The following is a 23,790-nucleotide window of genomic DNA, read 5'->3' on the forward strand; positions in this document are numbered from 1 at the left end:
TATTATACTATCCCATAAATATTTTTGATAAGAAGAGCATTAGAAATGATTTTAGGACATGTTATTTAGACTGAAATATCTAGAGTAACCTCAAATATCTTTTCAAAAATTTACTTCCGGTCAAGTGATTTTTTTGTCCTCAAAATGAAAAGATAATATTATGAGATCTCTTAAACTGTAACAGATCAAGACACTAAACTTATATGAATAAAACAACATGAAGATTGGGCAAAAAATATAGGGTAACACAGGAAGTGATAAAAAATTGAAAATGATTTTTGTACATGTTATTAAGACTATAATTGTCTAAAGTAAAGAATCTTGGTAAGTTACTCCTCCGGCTGTTTTTTTTTTTCCTGAAATCATAAAAAATATTATATGCCTTTTTAACATAGATTAAAGCTCATTCATGTAGATAAATAGAGGAGAACGGAAGACCTTCTTTGTTGCTGTAGCAACAAGAGTTTCTAGTTGAGAATTATTATTGTTTTGAGCACTTTTTTTCAAGCTTTGTTTTAAACTATTTTGCAAAATTTCTTAATATCACAATAAAATTTCTAATGAAAAATGACTTTTTTGTACAGTTAAAATTTTATTTCACTTGCAAGTATATGTACCAGGTAGGTCATTTGACTCTGATTTACCTTAACTCAGTAATATAATAATGAGGGATAAAACTAGGTGAAACCTGAACAATAAACTTCAAATGATCATTGTTGTAAAACATACGAGTATTTTACGAATGAAAAATAGAGTGATTTTAAATATTTGATTTGATTTGAATATATTTTATTATGTAACAATTACATACCGTATATACTCGCCTATAAGTCGGTTTTTGGGGAGTTAATCTCTGGTCTAAAACTCTTTGTCCGACTTATAGGCGAGCTATTAAAATTATGGTTTTATATGAGGTTAGTCCATCTGATATGCAAGATTATTAAATAAAACCGACTTATAGGCGAGTATATACGGTAAACGGATTGGGATGGCTGAACCAATTTGAAGGATTAAATTTGGGTAAACAGCAACATAGAATTAAAGAGGACAGGTTTTTTAGATTCATATTATGCCAGGGGGTGTATGAAAAAAGACCCATCAAAGTAATTTTAATTTTCAAAATTCTGCAGTCAAACTTTCGGTATGATCAAAACAAGCAATGATTTTATTGGTGCTTGAGTATCATATATAGTGAACCAGTATAATTTCTCTGTATACTTAGCTGACAAAGACAGTGCATGGTCACAATGAGCAAGTGAAATTGTTTCCTCCCTGCTTTCTTTAGTAGTAGGGGAAATTTATTAATTTTGGTCTGTCTGTCCACTCATCTGTTTGTCATTCTGTCTGTGTGTAACACTTGTTTGCATGTAATATCTCTTGAAGGCTTCATCCACCTGTAAGGAAATTATTATACCAAAACTCCCCAAGACCTATAAAGACCCCAGTTGATTTTAAGATCAAAGGATTTTAAGGTCAAGGTAAGAAATTCAAACATTCTGCATGTGTAACAATCTCTTCCAGGCGACATCTTGAAAATCAGGGCATACAAAGCCCTAATATACTGTAGGCCAAATGAGTTGGTTCAAAGTGGGACTAAATTGGCCTTAACCTGAGAAGCTCAAAGTACTTTTGAAACTGATTTTGAAAGTTTTAAGAGTAAGAAAGATTCTAGCTATGTAAATGAAATGATTAAAAATTGGAGACGAAATCAGAAAAAAGTCGAGCTGCAAAAGTTGTAGTACGGTACATGTAATCGCACCATAATAAAGGAAAGTTTAAGAACTTGCACAAATGAAATATCAGAAGTTTATGTTACACATTTTAGAAAGTAAAGCACATGCATTGTACAATTTTGTTGCACCTTCAGTAATCATGCTTGATAAGAAATTGTTGTGATGTGAATTTCTGTAAATCGTTAAGGTCAATACCAGGAAGCTGGGAGTGTGGTATGTTATCAGTAGGACTGAGATAACACTATCTAGAGGAGGGTATTATCAACAGACCACAGTACACAGGAATCAACTAAAACACTAGTCTACCTTTTAGGGATTAATGTGACCTGTTATTAAATAGGGTAAGAATATATATTATGTTTAGTTACTACAGTAACTCCACACTTAATAATCTATTGTTTTAATCTTGACAGTTGTTAGAGTAATATTGATGGAAATGTACAACAGTCGTAGTTTACGGCTTTATCAATGTGCGAGGCTGGAACTGAAAGTAATGTCACAATGGCATGAAATCTTTAAAAATATAGATTTCAACAAAAGTATGTTTGATCTATTTTGGCATTTGTCCTAAATAAAACTTCATTTTGATATGCGCAGTATTATTAAAATGATCACAACCTTTGGTTTTGTCCATAGCTGCACAGCAAAAATGTATGACTTCGTTATACATTTCTCTTTGACACTGATTTTGAATCTGATGATACCTAAAGATTTATGCTAAAAGAAAAGAATTTTAAAAATTAAAATTTGGACAAATCAAATACCGGTAATTAAATTAAATCTACTACTCAAAACAAGATGATTTATTGGCAGTAAAGGTTATTAGAAAGTAACTTGTGAGAGGTTAAAATTAAGATATGCTGATGAACTAAAAATATGTACTGAAAAGTAAAGTCATATAATATTCTTGCTGTACTTCAATTCAAACAATCTAACGATGTGTATATCTTAATATTTACATTTGCAGATGTTTCCCTTTATACAACACTACTGAAAGCAACATGTATAACCGTATCAATACAAATTCCTTGGATGTCATATTATATAAATATAAGAAATAAGGTATCATTTTTAAACATCTATCGGGATACAGATATGGGTTGGTCATGAGATCAAATTCCATTAAGTGCTTCCATTAAGGGCGGGGCAACAATGGTTGATCAAAGTTTTACATAGGAATACATATGAATTAAGAAAAATCTTCTTCCCAAGAACATCAAAACCATGATTGGTCATATTTAGATGGAAGCATGCAGGTACTGTAGGTTCAAGTTTGTTCAAATTATTACCCCTGTGGTAGAGTGGTTACACAATGGCTGATCAAAGTTTTATATGGGAATACATAGGAAAAGTCTTTTTATCTGTCCAAATTTTCTCAAGCAGAGAGCTACAGTTTTGCAGCTCAGAAAAAATCTATGATTAATCATATATACCATACAAATGGAAAAGTATTCAATACAAATGGAAAATTATAGAGTACAAATAACAATGATACAATACAAATAAAAAATCATAATACAAATGAAAACTTGACAATACAAACGAAAAATTTAGAACACAAAGAAAATTTTACAACTCAAAGAGAAATTTTACAACACAAATTAAAAATTATAGAAAACAAATGCAAAATTTTTCAATGCAATTGGAAAATTATACAATATAGATGGAAAATTATACAACACAAATGGAAAAGATGGAATATTGTAAAATTTTTTATGCCATAGGTAGCAGAGATTCTAGTTACCTCTAGTGATCATTACAAAACCATGTCATAAAACTGTTTGAAGATGCATTTTAATTCTGAATTTCTGTTGTCTAGATTTGAGGTCTGGAGGTGATGCCATGGACTGTAGGCTGTTACTGATTGTCAGTTTGATTGTGCCTGTCTCCAGTGCAATTACTGAGAGCCACCAGCAGCTTAGGGCAAACAGTGTCGGTATGTAACACGTTAGAAATCTGATTCCCATTTGATGACCTATTACAGAATGCTCTGTATTTGAACATTTACATTTATTTTACTGCATGCCAATAATGAAATTAATTTGCAGTGATAAAGTGACATCATATGTTTCTTTTACTTATAAAATGAATGTAATATTTTTTCTTTGATCGATGTATCAAAGAAAAAAATTGGACGGAAAACTTCATCAGTGTGCGTAGCGCATCGATGAAAAAGTTTTCCATCCAAATTTTTTCTTTGATACATCGATCAAAGAAAAAAATATTAAAATCATTTCTTATCATTATGGTTTTAAATTTATAAAATGTAACTTTCTTTTACCTTTCTATTAATTTTATGCATCAAAAACAGTGCACACAAATACATCACAACAACGTTAACGTTGCTGATATTCAAAATGGCTCTAACGAAAAAAAAGTTCTCAAATATTGTTGTGTCATTACTAACGTTCTCTGAGATAATTTATTTCTTTAACACAAAAAAACCCGTACCTGTTCTGTTATCCCAGTGGGTATATTTCCCCGGTAAGTTATCTTAGTTCGTAAGTGTAAAGGGGAGCTACTCAAATATTCTAACAGTTCTATGTCACAGAAATTTTGGATTTCATTTGCGCATTTTTTCATCTGAATTTCAAACTGAACATATAAATACGTTTTACAACCTGTCAATGCTGTAAAAACTGAAAGAGTCTGCTACCGACTATTTAAGATTAAAAGAATTCCATCCTCACTTACAGTGTCGTTTTTCTCAACCAATCGTTTCCCAAGGTTTAACAGATTTTTAAGTTTTACATGCGTTGGTAGCATAAAAATATCATTTCTTCAGAGTTCTATTGTTCATAACAGATATCTCAAAGTCAAACATTTAACAAATGTATGCCAATTCCTTTCCTTCTTTCCCAAAACTGTATTGTTGTTATGCAGACGATTCATTTGTTTAGCAAAGGGGGATAATTAAAAAAGAAACGAAAGTAGAAAATAAGTCAGGAACGCAACAGACAGGTTTTGAAATTCAGGAAAATATTTATTAAAGTAAAACTATTTAATTATTCCTTCAAAAAGTTACCTGGAAGCGGGAATATACAATCATGTAAAGACTGCCAAAGTAGTCCCGACTGCTTAGTGCAAGCGAACTCTAGATTCTATTGATGCAGTTATCAAAAGAATTTTTTATCCTCAGGTAGTATAGATTCAAATTTGTTCAGATCATGACCCCTAGAGGTAGGGTGGGGCCACAATAGCTGATCAAAGTTTTACAAAGAAATATACAGGAAAATTCTTTAAAAATCTTCTTCTCAAGAATAGCAAAGGCATGATTCAGCATATTAATGTGGAAGCATCCTTAGGTAGTGTAGATTCAAGTTTGTTCAAATCATGACCGCAGGGGTTGGCCGGGGCCACAAAAGGGAATCCAAGCTTTACATAGAAATATATTGGAAAAATCTTTTAAAAATTTCTTCTCAAGAACTACTGGGCCAGAAAAGCTGACACTTTTGTAGAAGCATCATGGGATAGTGTAGATTCTGAAATATTAAAATCATGACAAGGGACGGGGCAAGAGGCCACAATAGATATGACAAGAGGGAAAATCTGGTAAAGAACTGCATCATCAAAATTACTCAGGTGAGCGATGTGGCCCTTGGACCTGTTGTATATAATAAATGGAGTTGAATTTCAAGTTTTTAATTTTTTCTATTTTTTAATGAATTAAGTTAAATTTTGAGTATTCATATTTTCAATTTTCTGATAAATGGAGTTGAATTTGAAGTTTTTAATTTTTTTTCTATTTCAGGAACCATAACTAGAACTGGTGCAGGATGTTCAACTCTACAGCATGCATCCTTGCTTCAAATTCAAGAAAATACTGATCCAGGTAATAGTTTTTGGATGACAAGTGCTGCTAAGCTAACCTACTGTTATCCAGCAGGGATGTGCAATTAACATCACTCAAGGCATAGGGAAAATCAATTAGACCATCATCTATTTAATCTTAATCAGAAGTAAAACATTATTTGTTGCACAAGCGGCAATAATTGATATTGACCTAATTAAAGTAATTTAACTTTTAGCAAAATCAAGATCTTTAGTTTGGTTAAAGCTGACATGAACTCTTAAAAAGCCATCATTTTTCATCTTTGTACGACTTACTACATTCCTGTACGCCTTTGTCCGCCATATTTCTTCGATTCCGCCATATTTAATTGAAAATTTTCGGTCACCTGTACCTGCTATATATAGCCTTGTACGATTGCTTCACTTGAGTGATTTTCTAGCCTGACTGTCGACATGTACACATCTCCGATAACAAAGTTTTTAGAAGTCCATAAACTGACCAAATACATGTTTGAAAAGTAAAAATTCAACAAAAAAATAGAACTATACAGAGAATTAAATTATTTTTGAATGCATTTGCTGCAATATAGAAAATAAACTAACACGGAATAAATACATGTACATCAAACACCCATGCAGGTCGAGAAAACGCGTCAAACGCAGTGATAAAAACATTTACCTGACTACTGCTATCGTTACAGGGATGTGCACATGTCGAAAGAATTATCCTATTTTACTTTTATTGAAAAATGCATCTCAGAAGTCATGTAATCCATTGCTAACTCAACAGTAAAAGATGCTTGGACACGTGGCCCATGCCGATCATTTTATTTGGTCAGGGAAAATATCAAAGGTTGAAAGCTCAGTGGGGTTTATTGAAAAAAAAATGCAAGTAATTTTTCAAAAATAAACATTACTCTTGTCTGTACATGTTGTAAATAAAATTTACGATTAAGTACATGGTTTAACTTCATCAAATTCATTAAAAAAAGCAGGCATTATTACGAATCATTCACCTTTTGAAGATATTTTCCCGTGAAATGGGGGGGGGGGGTAATAAAACATGCATAACACTCTCATAAAAATAATGTAAGAAAAACGTCTGAAACAGATTGGATTTCTTTATGATCAATTATTATCAAATAAATATTGTGTATTGGCTTTATTAGACCTAATATAATTTGATTTAAAGTTATTTAATTTTGCACTATGAAAGAAAAAGTGAGCACGTTCACATACCCCACGCTCCCCCAAAAGTCGAAGTAGTGCTGAAATTCCCAGAAAAAAATAAAGGAATCGTAATTTCCTTGTAATATGCACATCTATACACATTGTGTCCTAAATATCTGCAAAGATTGATGAAATTGTGTGCAGCGGTTTATGAGGAGTTGCGCTGACAAACTGCTCACCTCTATATTCAAGATATGGCCAAAATCTAAATGTAAAAGTGCGGAAATTCCAGAAAAATAGAGAATTCGGAATTTCCTGATGATGTGCAAATCTACACACACATTTTCTCCTATAAATATCTGCAAAGTTCGACAAAACTCTGTACAGTGGTTTATGAAAAGTTGCGCTGACCAAAAAAAAAAAAAAAAAAAAAAGACTGACTGATTGGTCAAAAACATAATACCTCACGCGTGGGGTATAATAAACGAGTTTGATTCTTTGGTACAATGATAATGAAAAAAGAATTTAATGTAAATTAAATTTCTAGACATAAATAAGTAATGATTATTAGAAAAAGCATATAGGAAGAGAGTAAACTCCTCGTGAGAATTCCACATTCTACCTAAAACTAGCCTTTTAAAAATTTTCTTGTCTGTTGTCCAAGTTCGACACATGTATACGTTTGAGAAGGTATTCGAGAAAGTTCCCAATGTTCCCATTCCTGTGATTTATATTTCACGTTTATTATATCCCCCGCCTGAAAAGTGGGAGGTAATCGTTATGTCCGTTCGTCTGTCTGTTACGCTTTGGGGTAACCATCTCTTATCCGCAAATCCTGTTACATCACTTAGAGAAATTTAATGAAACTTTCAAAGAATCTTAAGTTTATTACAGATTACCATTATGCACCTCATATTTCACTTTTTGATCTGACACGTATGGGTTTAGCGAAATATGGACTTTGCCATTATAACCATATGGGAGGCAGGGGGTATCATTTAGTGAGTTCATTGCTCATAATACATGTACGTCTAATTTCTCTTTCAATTTGGGCGTTTGGGTTAATTTCCTGTCCAAAGTAAAATTATTATTCAATTCATGAAGTTTCGACATCCCGCCTGAAAAAAATCCTTGATCTGTCCTAAGGCATAATAAATGGTACAGCACAAAGTGCGTAGGATTTTATACCTATCATTGCCCCAATGGGTGGTTACAGACAGAGAGAGAGAGAGAGTTCAATATACAAAAGAATAAATAATAATTATCCGTATTCAACCAGTGTCAAGTATCCCTACCCTAGCTTTTAAAATTATCTCCCAAATTCACCTACAGAAATTATTTATATATATAAAAAAAATACCTAGACTATCAGGCAGGGATACTGAAATCTCGAAATACTTCCTGTAACAACATAATTATAAAACAGTTACATTCCTCAAAATGCACATACTTTGTGGTGGGAGTGACACATTTCAAAAAAAAAAAATCTCAAAACTGAATTTGGCAGAAATGTCTGTCTTCCAAGAATATTTAAATAACGGTCATGTCAATTATTTTTGTATGCCCCCCCCCCCCCCCCCCGTCCAAAAAATCAAATGCCTTAATATCAATCTGAACAGGGGATGGCCTTTCTCCGTGTGTGTATGTGTTAAAGAATGTATAGATGTACACATAAAAATTTGTATTCTGGTTAATTGCTTTTAAGATTTGAAGTAAATTATAGCCGTACATCAAATTACTTTGTTTAGATTTGAGATTAGTACTAAAATAATCAGTTATATTAATTGACAAATGAATTTTGCCACGCAAACCAACTGCAGACTATATATACATGACTTTGTCTAGAATGTATATTAGAACTACATGTAGATAAACAATTTACAATTATAGCTTATGAACATCAGTTATAATACCCCCCCCCCCTCCCCTTTCAGCCGCGCAAATACCAAATAACTTCTCTTTCCACTTTTGATATTTTCCCTGACCAAAATCTGATCAGCACGGACTAAGTGTATCGTCGTGCTAGTGTGTACGGAGTAATGACAGTGTGTTTACTATTGAGCTTTTATGGAGTTTATTTCATTTTTGTGATGCATATTTCAATAAATGGAATTCAGGGTGTATTTCACTTGACTTATGCACATTTTCGAACCGATGCAGTAACCTTATTACCAGGTATGGGTACGTTTACAGGTGTTTTCTCGATATGCATCAATTGCATAGGACCTGCAAATCAAAGACGTTGGTTGTTTTGTTCCATTCAAATGATATAATTTCAAAATGTGTTTGCAAATTTTACTGCTTTTCATTTCAAGTTTATTCTGCATAAATTGGCGCACTGTAAGAATACGTACTCATGCATCTAAATTTCTCTTCCAAACTTGCATTTTTTTTCTTTTGATTCAAATCAATAATCAATCAAAAATATGATTATTATGTTGTTTATTTTGTTTTTGAAATGTCTTGATCACCTCATGTGTTCTCATATGCTTTACCATCGGAGATGTGCACAAGTCGATACCCAATCCAAAAAATCATTCAAGTGTAACGAGCGCATTGGGGTATACATCGTTACAATCAGACAAGGTATCTGAAAGAAATATGGCGGAATACGGCTATAGTTGGTATGAAACAAGTCGTACATAGATGAAAATGTTGCGTATTTAAGAATTCATGTCAGCTTTAATATGTGCATGTGTTACTCATTGGTAGTTGTAATACACAAATATACTGTATATGAACATTATTAACAATACAGTAAAACTCCCTTAGTACAAACGCGGATATAGCAAATTCATCTTGGATCCCCAGCTATAATATATGTTTAATGAATTTTTTAAATGGTCATAACAAATTACAGATATAGCAAAAAAATTTCATAGGTCCCAGCGACTTTTTTAAAAGTGAGTTTTGCTATACACAAATACAATATTGTCAGAGGATTTTGAGGATTTTTATACTAAAGATAAAGAAGTTGACACACAAAGAAGACAAAATTAAATATAAATTTGTCTATCACTACTTCACAATGGCTTTTGTTATCTTTTCATTTTTAGCCCTCAAAATATATTAAAGTCAAAGAGAATAACTATTTACATACTCTATAATTACTAGTTAATTTGTGGAATGTCCAGTAAATTGCTGGTTTCCTAATAATATTTTAAGCTTAGATGATTTAACAGACTTTGAATCAGATAATCATTCAGTACAACTCCAAGCTTAATATGTCTGTAGCGGCATCTCGTTCAATCATTGAAATGAAGTAATAATAACTGAGGTCTTCAAACTTTGTTTATCCCTGGCAATCAAAGCTATCAATTATTTAAAATGTGAAAATTATTCAAAACAATTCAATCCACTAGAACAACTAGATCAAGTGTAAGGGTAACTAACATTATTGAAATGTGTTATTATACATTTATAACAATATCACATTAATTTTTAGGTCACCTGAGTTACTCAGGTGACCTATTGCTATCCGTTTTCGTCCGTCGTCGTCCGTCGTCCGTCGTGTGTCGTGTGACGTGTGTCGTGTGTCGTGTGTTAACATTTGAACATTTTCAGCTTCTTCTCTGCAACCACTGAACCAATTTCAACCAAATTTGGCACAAAGCATCTATGGGTGAAGGGGAACAAAAATTGTGAATTTCATGATCCCTGCCCCCCTGGGGCCTGAGGGGTGGGGCCAAAACCACTAAAATTAATGCAATTTTTAAAAATCTTCTTCATTACTCCTGGACATCAAGCAGTCAAACTGTTGGCATAATTTTAATCAACATTGAGCCCTTTACCAAAATTGTGAAATTCATGGCCCTAGGGTCAGGGGTTCTGGAGTTAGGGCGGGGCTCTGTTGATCATATATCGAAAATGTAAAATTCTTAGAAATCTTCTTCTTTCCCCCTGTGAATAAAGCAGATAAACTAGGTGCATGGTTATGATGATCAAGGGTGCCTTTTTCAAAATTGTGAAATTTGTTGCCCTGGGGTGAAGGGTTTTGGGGTGGGGGTGTCTACATTGATTATGTAATGAAATTTGAACATTTTCAGCTTTTTCTCCAAAACTACAAAACCAATTTCAGCCAATTTTGGCACAAAGCATCTATGGGTAAAGGGAAACAAATAATATGAAATTCATGGCCCCTGTCCCCCTGGAGCCTGAGGGGTGGGGCCAAAACCAATAAAATTAATGCATTCTTTAAAAATCTTCTTCTTTACTCCTGGACATCAAGCAGTCAAATTGTTGGCATGATTTTAATCAGCATTGAGCCCTTTACCAAAATTGTGAAATTCATGGCCCCAGGGTCAGGGTTTCTGGAGTTAGGGCGGGGCTCTTTTCATCCTATATTGAAGTTTAGTTGTATAATAGTATGGAATAAAGCATGGTGCATTTGGAAATCTTTATAGTAAATTACCTATTGGAATATGCAGTAGGAAAATGTTTGTAATAATGTTGTTTGTCAATGTATAAAATTCAATATTGCATCCGAGAGATTTTTTTCCAACTGATTTTGATATTCCGGAAATATAGATGCGACGCCGACACACTTTTTGATTTAGAATATCTCACACATGCGCAAATGTAATCGGCCATTACAGCGTCTTCCGGCAACTCAGGAAAGTCTTCGGAGAAAGTCAAGCGTCATTACACGATTTAATTTGTTTTTTTTAGGTTTAAGAGTTTGCATTACGAAGGGTGGGTATGATTGTTTGTAGATTTTAAGTTTAAACAGCATGGAATGTGAAATGCTTTTGCGAATATATCGATTTCTCAATCGATTTTGAAGTGACATAATTTCAACTGTGTTAAAGGATTGCTGGTTCGAGAAATTTATATATGTCATAATAAATTATTTTTACTGGGTATTAAATATGTTGTTTTTTTTGCATTTATATCGAAAATGTGCTCTGAATTTGAAACGTGATGAAATATGTAGTTCGGATTATCTCTACAGGTCCAGTACAATCAGTACATTTAGCTACGTAGGTAGAATTACCTACGTAGCTTTATTTACCTACCTCAGGTACTGATTGTACTGGACCTGCTCTAAAGAAAATAATGGCGTTGATTGGTAGGAACGTTATAACTATAAGGCCTAAATTAAAATATTGTTTGTTTGCCCTTTACCGACCCAGATTTTTAGCAATGGGTAGGTAGGTAGGAAAAATATTTTATTTTTTTTCTTTTTGACATCAAATTACAACTGTACTACTAAAATTTTAGAAATTCAATATTGCTGCATACATATTCCTTGTAATTGGAACATTTGCTACAAAATCATGGAACAAAATGTACTAGTACCTATTAAACAAATCTGGAATACTATAACCTTTCATTAATTGCATTAATATATTCTTGGGATTTCACATTTTTAAAGTTGTTTTTATTTAAAAATGAGACTTGTATGACAGGTCTTATTTAAACGTTTACATACTGTCTAGACAAGAAATATTTTCCTTAGTATAGTAAAACCTCGCAATATTGTGCGTTTCCTTTTATTAGTCTGACCCCAAATTTAATCATGGCGGTCGAAATATCAACAAAGCATGACATCCTTCGTTGTTTTCAAATTTAAAAACTACTTTTGTGCTCTTTCCACTTGGATTTGGTAATTAAATTAAAGTATGACAATTTTATTTTTGTCAGTGATGTTGGCGAAATTTATTTTGAAATCGATAAGTAGCATGCTCCAAACGACCGGCAGTCATGTTAACTTTATAAACGTGGTAGTCAGCGCATTCATCAACATGATCAACAAGATCAAATATATCTCTGCGAGTGTTTTTTTCTTACCGCTACCATGTCAAACACTTCATTCAGTTCCTAATGTCAATCATTAACACAAATCAAAGCATTTATGTTTTTATGTGAAAAAAAAATGGACAAGAAACAAATCAAATGAAAAAATTTGTAAATGAAAAGTACAATAAAATATTTTGAGTCGGGCTTATTTTCGTGGGTCGATCGGCTAAGGGCAAACAAACAAAATTTTAATTTAGGCCTAATCATTCGAAAAGTACCTAGTGAAAATGGCACTTACTGAAAACGACACCTATATATATATGTTGTGAGTTGTGACTTGTATGTGTATTGATGTTCTCTATGTAAGCACTACATTGACCCTGTGTAGTAGGAATGATGCAGAGTAAAACATGACATATATGCATATGTTTCTTTATCTGAAATATTATAACAATTACTTTATTTGAAGCTTGCAAAACAAATAATTTTTTTAAATGCTGCATCAAATTTTCTTTGAAGTGTATGATTACCTTTGATCAAAGGGGATGTTGACAGACAACTTTCACATTTAAAAAAGTTATTCCCCCGACTGTGCGGGATCAGTCATGGGTCAATCGGCGTAAGTCACTGTTAACCGTTTATTATCTTACCAACTTCAGTCAGTATCTTAGAAATAAATTCTGTATGAATATGTTCATTACGTTAATCATATTACTCCATACTCTGGCAATACACGTCAGGTACAAATCGAAATTATTCGATTACGTTTGAAGATTAAAAATATTATTACCGAAAATCTGGAAATTTCTACTGTAGATAAATTTTTAGCACATTTGCAGGTGCATTGCATTCGCAAAAGTATATTTCTTAAAAATAAATCGACATGTAAAGAATTTTTTTTCTGACAGTTGGTGTCTATTTTCAACTTGGTTAACTCAGGTAAGCACTGGTCCTTTGTAAAAAGAAATCTGTTTATACTGCTGTAATTACAAGCTAATTACCAGTGCGTGAAAATTGCCCTCATCAAATGCAATATTGTCCAACGGTTTGACAAGCACTGAGACGGTATTTTTTTATGCGCCCGGATCGATAGATCCCGGGCTTATATTGTTTTTGTCCTGTCTGTTTGTCTGTTTATCTGTTTGTCTGTTTGTCTGTTGTCAGCTTTAACCTTGGACATAACTTTTGAACAATAAGAGATAGAGACTTCATATTTGGTATGCGTACTCCACTAATAAAGTCCTTTCAAATGACATCAAGGTCAATGACCTTGTGACCTTGACTGTGACCTACATGCTAAAAATAGCTTTTTCCACTGTTTGTCATAACTTTTTAAGCATAGGAGATAGGGACTTCATATTTGGTATGCATACTCCACTAATAAAGTCCTTTCAAATGACATCAAGGTCAATGACCTTGTGACCTTGACTGTGACCTATATGCTAAAAATAGCTTTTTCCACTGTTTGTCATTACTTTTTAACCATAGGAGATAGGGACTTCATATTTGGTATGCATATTCCACTAATAAAGTCCTTTCAAATAACATCAAGGTCAATGACCTTGTGACCCTGACTGTGACCTATATGCTAAAAATAGCTTTTTACACTTTTTGCCATAACTTTTGAACCATAGGAGATAGGGACTTCATATTTGGGATGTATACTCCACTGATTAAGTTCTTACAAATGACACCATGGTCAATGACCTTGTGACCTTGACTATGACCAATATGCTAAAAATAGATTTTTTGAACTTTGTTGCCGCCGGGCACATAGTGTTTCACAAACACATCTTGTTTTTGAATTATTTTGCCTAGAAAGAGAGACCAGTTGATTTATCTAACCATGTATCAACATGGGCGATAACATAAACTGAGATGAAAATCGAGATTCTTATTTGTAGCACCAGTGACAATTTAAAAAATTTTAAAGCGTAAAAATTAATTATCAGCTTTTTGACCCAAATACGCAAAGATAAATCGACGTAAAAATTTCCAGATTTACGATAGGTAACTTGCAAAGGACAAAGTGGGAAAAATTAGCATTATGCCAAAAATGGAAGACAACTCTTTAAAATGTGAAACTCGTCTATTGCAATCAAAATATGGATATATATGCAGTGATATGTAATATGTACCAGGATTGTTCAAAAAGTCTGTGGGCAAATGCTAAATTTTCCTAGTAATGTTTGCAATGGCAAATGTTTATGGTAATATCTTGATATAGACTATGATTTAGTAAATAATACACAAAATTTAAACAATGCATACTATATAATGAACAGTATAGGTGTGAATACCTTGTATATGAAAGCCGCATGGGCCAGTCTGACATAACTCTAATTTCATGATAACACTAAAATACAGATTTTGAATTTTAATCGTATGTTTATGGTCACACGTTAATTTGTATGCAATAATATTTATGTTCAGACCATTATGGATTTAATTTTTAAAATTAAAAAAATATACACGATATTTTACGAGCGACATCAATATAAACACCTTGTTTACACAGGCTGCACAGCCTAGTCTGATGACACTAGATTTATAACGACATCATGAATAAGGATATTTTCTTTTCATGGAATAACAATGGTTTTCAACTTCTTATAGGGTCACCAACTTTGTTGCCACCGGGCGCATAGTGTTTCACAAACACATCTTGTTGAATTATGTAAATGAACTTTGACCTCAAAATCAAAAGGGATCTATCTTGGGCCATATGGAGTAGGCTGTGTAAAATTTCACGACAGACTGACCAAATATTAATATCTGTCTCTTTTAGCAGGGAACAAAAACACTGATAAAAGGGCACATGCCTTCTACAATGTATTAGGCTAGATTAAAAATTTGAAAGAATATGGTTCCAGACCATCGGACATCAATTATTTCAATCCCTGAAGTCCAGATAGTGCTTAAGTTTTTTAAACTTTTTTCTTTTGTAGATGGATTTCACATATATCAGAGAGGTTGACATAAATGAGAGATGTACATGTTATTATTTGAATTCTGATTTTCTGATACATTTATTTGAGGGAAATAACAGCTGTTGAACTTGGTTCTTTTTGCAAAAATATTGCATATAGGGTATATACTACAAGAAGTCATTGTCCACTAAACTTGGGATGCTGGATCTGATCTATATTTATACCAACGCAAATGAAGTCTGTCTAGCTGTCCCGTCTGTCTGTCTATGCAAATGTGTCCGGTCCATATCTTTCTTACGGAGGAACATTAGAATCTACTACTCCACACAAAGATTGCCCATGACCTAAGGGTGTGTCATGACCTTGACCCAAGGTCAGTTGGGGAAGTTCAAGGTCACTGGAAGAAAAATTTCATAAATCATGTCCAGCCCATATCTTTCTTATGGATAAACTTGGTAGGTTCTCAATTCACACAAATATTGCTCATGACGAAAGGGTGTGTCATGACCTTGGGTCAAGGTCATTTGGGGGAAGTTCAAGGTCACTGGAAGAAAAATGTCATAATTTGTGTCCGGTCCATATTTTTCTTATGGATAAACTTGGTAAGTTCCTATACACAAAGATTGCTCATGACCTTGAGTCAAGGTCATCAGGGAAGTTCAAGGTCACTGGAAGAAAAAAATCATAATTCGTTTTTGGTCCATATTTTTCTTATGGATAAACTTGGTAGGTTCTCAATTCACACAAATATTGCTTATGACGAAAGGGTGTGTCATGACCTTGGGTCAAACCCAAGGTCATTTAGGGGAAGTTCAAGGTCACTGGATGAAAACTTTCATAATTTGTGTCCGGTCTATATTTTTTTTTATGAATAAACTTGGTAAGTTCCTATACACAAAGATTGCTCATGACCTTGGGTCAAGGTTATCAGGGAAGTTCAAGGTCACTGGAAGAAAAGTTGTATAATTCATGTTTGTTGAATATCTTTATTATGAAAAAAATTGAATTTTCTGCTTCACAGAAACATTGCTAATGACCTGAGGTTGTACCATGACTTTGAACCAGGGTCATTTATGCAGTTCAAGGTCACTGACAGAAACAGAAAAAGTTCTTAATTCGTGTCTGGTCTGTATATGTAGTCTGTTTTTTTTTTTTATTCGGCTGCACCTTCGTTTGATTTATGAAAAATATAATGAGCAATTACATTTGCAATAAAAATGTTTTAGCATTTCTTTCCTCTCTTAGATCCATAAAATATTCATGATTACCTTTGAAAAATCCAGCCGGGGCTATTTTGATATCTAATAAATTTCTCGTTTTTTGTATAAATTAGGATTCATATATTATACGTGAATGACGTGTCTATAGAATAAGGAGTCTAAATTAAAAACAAGTCAGATAAGTTTACAGATGCATAGGGACATATTTTTAGTTTGATTTCAGAACTTCAACTCTCAACTCAAGTCCTATCCTAGGCCCAGATTTAATTTTATTTATTATTTTAGAGATATGATTGATATTATTTAAGCAAGTATTTCTGAAAGAATAGTAATACTGATTGAATTTTTTTGTATATTTTGAAGATGCCTCGCAAAAAGAACTGGAGGATGGGACTGGTGAAGATGGGGAACCAGAGTCGTGGCAGCAGTGACAATAGACTCGTGGATACTAGCCACGTAAAAAATAGTACAAAAGACCCAACAATTGACGCAACAATCGACGGACCTTTCAGACTCGTGGAAGCTAGCCACGTAAAAAATAGTGCTGAAGACTGGGGGGATACTGCCTCCTTAAAAAGAGTACTTGATTTGCCTTCGGGCACCAGATACAGTGCAAATTCGCCTTCGGGCACCAGAAACAGTGCAAATTCGCCTTCGGGCACCAGTAACAGTGCAAATTCGCCTTCGGGCACCAGTAACAGTGCAAAATTGCCTTCGGGCACCAGTAACAGTGCAAATTCGCCTTCGGGCACTACAAACTCTGCCAATATGCCTTTGGGTACTACATGTATTAGCAATGCAAATTTGTCTTCTGGGTCTTGCCCTGAACAGACTTCATGTTTGTCTTTCATTAACAAAAACTTGCCTGTGACAAAATTATTTGCAACGATTAATCAAGCTAGTAGTTTATTTCCACCTTTTTCACGAGGAGTTCAGTGCACATGCAATGCTTTGATGTCGATCATTTTGCAAAGTGCATCTACTTCAGCAGAACTTGATGAAGTGCTCTTTGCTGCGGATGATTTATATCGAGTCAGACTTGCAGAATTACAGTCAACTGTTCAATTTGTATCAAAAATGCTACAATTTCAAGAACTTCCCAAGTCTGTCTTTGTCAATGATAACCAGTATGATATATGCTATCATGAAGAGATCTATGGAACAGTAACTCATATAGATTGGGACCACTCGTGCCAAAGTAATAATTTGAAGGCAGGTATTGAGCTACTCTTTAGACGATTCAATCAAGGATTAATTATAGTTGGAGGACTTTGCTCAGCAATATATGTCAATGACAAGAACTGTCCTGTATTTTTTGATTCGCATTCCCATGGAGAGGACGGTCTTTCATCTGCAGATGGTAGGGCTGTTAAAATCACTTTTAGTAATATCGATCAACTCGTGAACTACATGTTTGCATTTTATCAAAGTTGTAATATATCAATGATAAGCCAGTTTGAGATTCAGCCAGTGTCTGTAACAAAATTAGCAAGTGAATCCAATTCGGGAAGCAAAAGATCTTTAATTGATAAGTACTTTGAGTTCCAAGAGAATATGTCAAGAAAATGTATCACTTCTGATTCACCACAAGAAAATCGAAATGAATATATGAGAAATTATATGCGAAAAAGAAGAGAAAACTCACTGATAAAACAGAAGGACAGGGAAAGTAACCTTAGAAGTATGACCAAAGCAAGACAGAGTAAAGAATTTAAAGAGAAAGAACTTGCCTCCAAAAAAATTGTCAGAGAAAATCCAGAGAGAAAGCAGAAAGACAGAGAAAGTAACCTTAGAAGTTTGACCAAAGCAAGACAGAGTAAAGAATATAAAGAGAAAGAACTAGCCTCTAAACAAAAAAATAGAGAAAATCCAGAGAGAAAGCAGAAAGACAGAGAAAGTAACCTTAGAAGTATGACCAAAGCAAGACAGAGTAAAGAATTTAAAGAGAAAGAACTAGCCTCCAAAAAAATTGTCAGAGAAAATCCAGAGAGAAAGCAGAAAGACAGAGAAAGTAACCTTAGAAGTTTGACCAAAGCAAGACAGAGTAAAGAATTTAAAGAGAAAGAACTAGCCTCTAAACAAAAAAGCAGAGAAAATCCAGAGAGAAAGCAGAAAGACAGAGAAAGTAACCTTAGAAGTATGACCAAAGCAAGACAGAGTAAAGAATATAAAGAGAAAGAACTAGCCTCTAAACAAAAAAATAGAGAAAATCCAGAGACCAAACAGAAGGACAGAGAAAGTACATCCAAAAGTAAAACTAAAGCAAGACTAAATACAGAATTTAAACAGAAAGAACTGGCTTCCAAACGTAAAAACAGAGAAAATTCAGAGACTAAGCAGAAGGACAGAGAAAGTACATTAAAAAGTAAAACTAAAGCAAGACTTGATACAGAATTTTGTTTAAAAGAAAGAGAGGCAAAAAAAAGGAAAAGAGATAATATAGAGCAGTTGGAGAAGGAACGACTCTCTAAACAGAAAAGTAGAAGAAATTACCGAGAAAAAGAAAGAGAGAATGAAAGAGTTTCTAAAGCTAAAAAAAGGCTTGATACAGAATTCAAAGATAATGAAAACAAATTGGTGAAGAAAAGGTGTCATGGGAATTCTTTAGAAGATTGCATAGAGAAATTCCATGAACAAGTGAAAATTGGTCCGATTTATGTGTGTACATGTTGTCATCAGACTTGGTTTTTGAAAAGTGTTGTAAAATTAGATTCAACTTGTCTTAGTGCGAGTAGTAAAAGCATGTGCACTGGATTTAGATCTGTGAATGACATAGAATGGCTATGTTTAACCTGTTGTTCAGCTCTGAAAGATGAGAAAATTCCAAAGCTTTCAGTAAAAAATGGAATGAAATGGCCTGAGAAACCAGATGCTTTGAATTTACATCCACTGGAAGAGAGATTAATATCTCAACGAATACCATTTATGCAAATAAGAGAATTACCAAGAGGAGGTCAGATGTCAGTCAAAGGAAATGTTGTAAATGTACCAGTTGATATTCAGCCCACTGTAAATGCCCTTCCACGACAAATCGATGAGCATGTAAATATAGCTGTAAAACTAAAGAAGAGATTATCTCACAAATCAGCATGTTTCACAGAAAATGTTCGACCAAAAGTTGTAATAACAGCTTTAAAATGGCTTATGAAAAATTCTGAATTGTATAAGAATTCAGGTATAGTGATAGACCATTGTTGGAAAGATGAAATAGAAAAAAGTAATGAGGAAACAGTACAAGAACTGATAGGATCTTTAAATGATAGTGATGATCGAGAAATTGAAGGTAATGATGATGGTTTTTGTGAAGTTACTTCAGATGACTGTATTCAAGGCAATTCTGATACACTTGTAGATGAAGCAGACATTGATACAAATAAACTCTATGTGTTTGCTCCTGGAGAAAACCAAAAACCAATAAGTTTATTTACAGATAAAGATGCAGAATATCTCTGTTTTCCGACAATATTTTGTGGTCAACGCAGAGTTGAAAGTGAAGAAAGAGAAGTTCCAGTACACTACAGTGATATTGCAAAATGGGAGTTGCGCAGTGTTGATCGACGAGCAGCACAATCTGTACCTAACATCTTTTTTAAATTGAAGAAAATTCAAATTAAGCAAGTTAGTGACAAAGTTAACTTGGCGCTGAGAAGATGTAAATCAGAGGGTAAGAAAATCACCGCAGAACAAGTTTTAAATCCAGCCTCTGCAGAAAAAATTGTAAGATTAAATGAAGGGTATTACATATTCAGAACACTTCGAAATTCTCCTGCATATCTGTCATCTAAGAAAAAGGATGTATTTGCCATGATAAGGCAGTTGGGTCTTCCAACTTGGTTTATTTCTCTTTCATCAGCGGATACAAGATGGCAAGATCTGCTTAAAACATTGGCAACACTAAATGGAAAAACCCTGTCACAAGAAGAACTAGTGGATTTGAATTGGAATGATAAATCAAAACTAGTTAAACAAGATCCAGTGACATGTGCAAGATTCTTTGACAACAGAGTTCAACTTTTCATCAATACTGTTCTTAAGAGTCCTCACAATCCTCTAGGTGTTGTCACTGATGTGTTTCGAAGGGTAGAATTCCAGAATCGAGGTTCACCACATATTCATATGCTGGTATGGACAAGTGATGCTCCAAAGCACAAAGAAAATAGCAATGAGGAAATTGAAGCATATGTAGATAAGTATGTCACATGTGGTTTACAGGAAAATGATTCTCAAAAGAAGCACCTTGTAGAGCTTCAAGTGCATAAACACTCAAAGACTTGTAAAAAAGGGGGTAAATCTGTTTGCAGATTTGGATTTCCTTTGCCACCTTTGCCCAAAACCATGCTTCTTGAACCCTTGGATGTTGATGTTGAGCATTATAGAAAGTTGTATTCAGATATTCAAAAGAAAATGAATGATTACAAAGATGGTTGTAGTTTAGACTACGAGTCATTCTTACAGACTGTAGTAGAAATGTGTGAGGATGAGTATATAAAATGTATTCGAGCATCCCTAAAAGGTCCCAAAGTGTTTCTAAGGAGAAGTCCATCTGAAATGAGAGTGAATTACTACAATACATCAGTGCTCAAGGCTTGGAATGCCAACTTGGATATACAGTTTGTACTTGATCCTTATGCCTGTGCCACATACATTGTTGCTTACATCAGCAAATCTCAGAGAGGAATAAGTGCTATGCTTGATAAGGCATCTCAAGAAGCTGCAGAGGGAAATATGGATCTTAAGCGACAAGTTCGACATATTGGAAACAAGTTCTTAAACTTTGTCGAGGTCAGTGCACAAGAAGCAAGTTATTTGATCCTTCAAATGCCACTTACACAAGCTAGTAGAGAGGTTGTTTTCATAAATACCTCACCACCTGAAGACAGAGTTTTCTTACTCAAACATCAAGATGAATTGAATGAGTTACCAAAAGACTCGACTGACATTAAGTCAGATGGTATTATACAGAGATATGCAAGAAGACCAAAGCAACTAGAAAATTGGTGCTTAGCTGATGTTGTTTCTGAGTTGGAAGTCACTTTTCCAAAAGAAATGGAAAAAGATGTGCAAGAGGAAGTGAATGACGATGACCCTGAAGAAGATTCACAAGAGAACATCTTTTCTGATCACGATGTTTTAGTTCATTTGAAAAATGGGATTAAGATCAGAAGACGAAAAAACAAACGGGTTATTAGATATGTAGGGTACAGCCAAAAAACAAATTCTGAACAGTATCACAGAGAAAGACTTCTTCTCTTTCTGCCATGGAGAAATGAGAATACTGATCTTTTTGGTAATTGTAAAACTTATGAACAGCATTACATGCAAAAAGCAAGTATAATACAAATGAAGCAAAGGCAGTATGAGCATTTTGTGGATGAATTAGAACAAGCTCGACTTCAAGCTGAAGAAGATCTTGATAATCTGGAGACTGTAGCACCAAATACAGAACATGCTGAGGCAGAAGATGCAGAAATAGGTTCTGAACCATCCGAGGAATTTGTTCATTTTGATCCTGATACTGTTCAACATAGAGATTTTGATATAGGTCCAGACCTGGGTTTGTCCTCAAAAGTAACTGAAACAGAAATGAGTGCTGTCCGCATTCCTGATGAGCAGTATTATAAACTTCTGCAATCACTGAATAAAAAGCAGAGAGAATTTTACAATCATGTGACAAACTGGATTCAAAACAGAGATGAACCATTATATGCTTTTCTTACTGGTGGAGCGGGTGCAGGAAAATCTGTGGTTATTGATGCCATTTTTCAAACATTGCACAGAATACTTTACTCAAAAGAAGGAGAAAATCCAGATGATATTAGAATATTACTTTGTGCTCACACTGGCAAAGCTGCATACAACATCAAAGGGACTACAATTGCATCAGCATTTCACAGGAAAATGTATCAAACGCAGCAGCACATGGGTGCAGATGAATTGAACTCATTTAGGACAAAGTACCGGAATTTGTCAGTTGTGATAATTGATGAAATTTCAATGGTCGGAAATAATATGCTGACATTCATAAATGATAGACTCCAACAACTTACTGGTAGAAAACAAGACTTTGGTGGTATTAGCATCATAGCTGTAGGTGATTTGTATCAGTTGCCACCTGTTGGAGACAAGTGGATTTTCAATGACCTTTCTAATCCTGGTCAGAGTTTAGCAAAAAATTTGTGGCATGAGCATTTTCACATGCATGAACTAACTGAAATTATGAGACAAAAAGATGACCTCAGATTTGCTGAAATGTTGAATAGACTTCGTGAAAACAAGATGACAGATGAAGACCAAGAACTAATTTCTCAACGCATTATTAGGCAAGATTCTGAAATCTATCCTAAACAGGCACCTCATCTGTTTATTGAGAACAAGTTTGTCGATGGTTTTAATAACAATTTGATAGAAAACCTTTCAACAGTTAAAGTAAATGTAAGAGCAGACACAGATGTGTTATCACAGACAAAACTTTCTGCATCAGTAAAATTGAAACTAGTTCAAAATTTGCCAGAAAGCCCAGCATCTACTGGACAATTAAGAACAAATCTTGTTATTGCTGAGGATATGCTCTATTACATATCAGTGAATCTTGATGTTACAGATGGATTGACAAATGGTGCTTCATGTGTTGTGAAATACATTGAATATAGACAATCACAATTAAGACCTGCCATAGTATGGGTTCTGTTTGCTGACTCCAGTATAGGTATATCAAGAAGACATCAATACAACCATTTGTATAGCACAAATGTGAACACTACATGGACTCCCATATTTGAAGCTAAAAGAACATTTGTTTATAACAGGAAGACCTATGAAAGAGTTCAATTTCCACTCCAACCTTCAGCTGGAAAAACAATTCACAAAGCACAAGGAGCAACTCTTTCAAAGGCAGTGATCAGTTTAGCACAGACAAAGCAGCGAAAAATTCCTCACATACATTATGTTGCACTTTCAAGAGTAAGGTCACTTGATGGTCTATTCATTCTGGATTTCAATGAAAAAAGTCTTTCAAAAGATGAAAATGTTGATAAAGAGATGGAAAGATTGAGAGATAATAGATTGCAGCTCTCATACGTACCACTTTACTCAGTATGCAAAGATCTCAAATTTTTGTTCAACAATGCAAGGTCTCTACACAAACACTTCTTTGATATACAGTCAGAACCAAGTGTTTTAGCTGCAGATGTTATTGGTATAGCTGAA

General features: G+C 34.0%; 1 protein-coding gene across 2 annotated transcripts in view; it reads left to right on the top strand.

The window, feature by feature from the left end:
* The first annotated feature begins 1,275 nt into the window (after window positions 1-1,275).
* The window catches only part of LOC134255822 (uncharacterized), a 47,870-nt gene continuing 25,355 nt past the window's right edge, over window positions 1,276-23,790 (top strand). The window contains exons 1-4 of one of the 2 annotated variants that reach the window (XM_062738370.1): window positions 1,276-1,478; window positions 1,921-2,074; window positions 3,553-3,669; window positions 5,485-5,565. In XM_062738370.1, coding sequence (XP_062594354.1) covers window positions 3,576-3,669; window positions 5,485-5,565 — 175 coding nt within the window. In that variant the 5' untranslated portion in view covers window positions 1,276-1,478; window positions 1,921-2,074; window positions 3,553-3,575. Of the gene's footprint in view, window positions 1,479-1,856; window positions 2,075-3,552; window positions 3,670-5,484; window positions 5,566-23,790 lie in introns of those variants that run through there. The other variant, XM_062738371.1, reaches the window with a different exon arrangement.

Source organism: Saccostrea cucullata, unplaced genomic scaffold (assembly GCF_032062105.1).
Source record: "Saccostrea cucullata isolate Sc308-1 unplaced genomic scaffold, CSIRO_AGI_Scuc_v1 ctg78, whole genome shotgun sequence".
NCBI lineage: Eukaryota > Metazoa > Mollusca > Bivalvia > Ostreida > Ostreidae > Saccostrea > Saccostrea cuccullata.